This window comes from Trypanosoma rangeli (assembly GCF_003719475.1).
Source record: "Trypanosoma rangeli strain AM80 chromosome Unknown Tra_15.4_contig_00983, whole genome shotgun sequence".
NCBI lineage: Eukaryota > Euglenozoa > Kinetoplastea > Trypanosomatida > Trypanosomatidae > Trypanosoma > Trypanosoma rangeli.
The window spans coordinates 1,605-3,298 of NW_021706588.1; the positions used below are offsets into that span (position 1 = coordinate 1,605).

Sequence of the window (1,694 nt, forward strand, 5' to 3'; positions counted from 1 at the left end):
GGAGGGATGACGCATGCTCTTAGTGCGCTACATTTTGCATGTCGTCCCTGTGAGCCAACGTCTCTCGTGTGCCTTGAGGGATGCTCCTTCTCCTCTTTACTTTTCGTTGTATCTTTTTGTTTTGTTTTGAGGGCAATTCGCATGGGCGCATCTCTCTTCTGCTCTTCTCTGCTTAACTGCCTCTCGCCGCACCCTCCCTTTGAAGAGCCGTGTGCATCTCGCTTGCCTGCTGCTCTCACACCCACAGGCACGCGGAGACCGTGAGGAGCAAACATGATGCGCGTGCGTGTCTCATTTTCACCCTCCTTTCTTCCTCCTTCTTCTCTCTGCCCCTCGCCAGACTGTGCGTGTGCGTGTGTGCTACGGTGACAAGAGTGAGGATGGCTGGCCGTGTGCTGTTGGTGTGTGCCCTCTGCGTGCTGTGCTGCTGCGGCGGCGGTGTTTACGCGTGGCACGACTACTGCAATGAGAGAGACTGGAGCGACTTTAATTCCTTCATTTTACAGGCGAAAAAAACTGACGCAGACGTGGATAAGTACTGCGGGCACAATAAAACTTTTGTGCAGCTGATTAAAGACAACCTCGCCAAAGCTGCAGCCAGTAAATCCACGGAAACCAACTCTCAGGGAACAAAGGAAGTGAAAGGCAACGGCGCAGAAGGACCACAGCCAACAGCTGCAACGGGGGCTGATGAACCAAACAGCAGTGCGAAGGAAACGGTAACACCGCCAGCTGCCAACGCCGCCACCAAAACAACGAAGGCGACGCATGGCGACAGTGACGGCAGCACCGCGGCCTCGCACTGCACCTCCCCCCTTGCGCTGCTTATGCTTCTTGCATGTGGGGCGGCTGCTGCGACGGCGGCGGCGTGAGGGAGCGGTGCGCAGCTCGTCCGTCCCTTAAATATATATATTTCTCTCTCTTTGTGTGTGTCCTCCTGCACGGGCTGTCGCCCTCGCCCCACCCCACGAGGCACACCCGTAATGTGCTCATGCATACACCTACACTCATGCAGCCCGTTGGTCGTCTTTTTTTATTATTATTTTGCTTTTGACGAACTGCCGCTGCCGTTCTGCTTGGCTGCATGGGTAGAGCACCGTAACTGTTTTTTATTTAGTTGTTTTGGTTTTGATTGCTTTCGGTGGGCGACCTCCCTCCTCCCTCCCTTCTTACTGGATTGGGCTGTACGGGAAGAGAGGGAGTGTGTGCTTGCTGGTCGGCCCACTTACTGCTGCGCGTCCCCAATGCTCGGTGGACGCGCCCACGCTTCGGCTTCACTTCACGGGGTTTCTTTTTTTGTTTCTTGTGTTTTTCGTTGACTGCACTCACTCCGCGGGCTGCGTGTATGCGTACCTCTCCAGCATGCGTTGCCGTTGTTGTGTTGGGCCGCTATTCCCATCGGCCTGCTGTCCCATTGCCTCTTGTCGCTCCTTCTTTTTTGTTGGTTTTATTTGTGCCGTTCAGCTGCTCTGCACATGTAAACGCTCACACACCCAGACATGCCAATGCCACTGATCCAGCGGAGCGGCGTGAACTCCTGAAGACGCGCACGCAGAGGATTGTGGTGGCGGCGCCCTCGCCAACGTGCCTGTGGCGCTCAAGTCGTGATGGTTCGGCTGCAAGAACGAGGCGGCGGCGTACTGCAGCTCGTGTGGCAGCTGATCCGCGCTGCAGATGGAAGAGAGCTGCGACAT

The 1,694-nt window shown here is 55.9% G+C and overlaps 2 protein-coding genes across 2 annotated transcripts; both read left to right on the forward strand.

Moving 5' to 3' along the window:
* Positions 1-380: 380 nt before the first annotated feature.
* Positions 381-872, forward strand: TraAM80_10462 (mucin-associated surface protein (MASP); the record flags this gene model as incomplete). Its single annotated transcript, XM_029387079.1, has 1 exon — positions 381-872. The coding sequence occupies one exon, from the start codon at positions 381-383 to the stop codon at positions 870-872; it is 492 nt and encodes a 163-aa protein (XP_029233296.1).
* Positions 873-1,345: 473 nt separating this feature from the next.
* On the forward strand, positions 1,346-1,694 carry TraAM80_10463 (uncharacterized protein; the record flags this gene model as incomplete). Its single annotated transcript, XM_029387080.1, has 1 exon — positions 1,346-1,694. A coding segment is annotated over one exon (349 nt), but the record flags the coding sequence as incomplete, so codon positions are not given.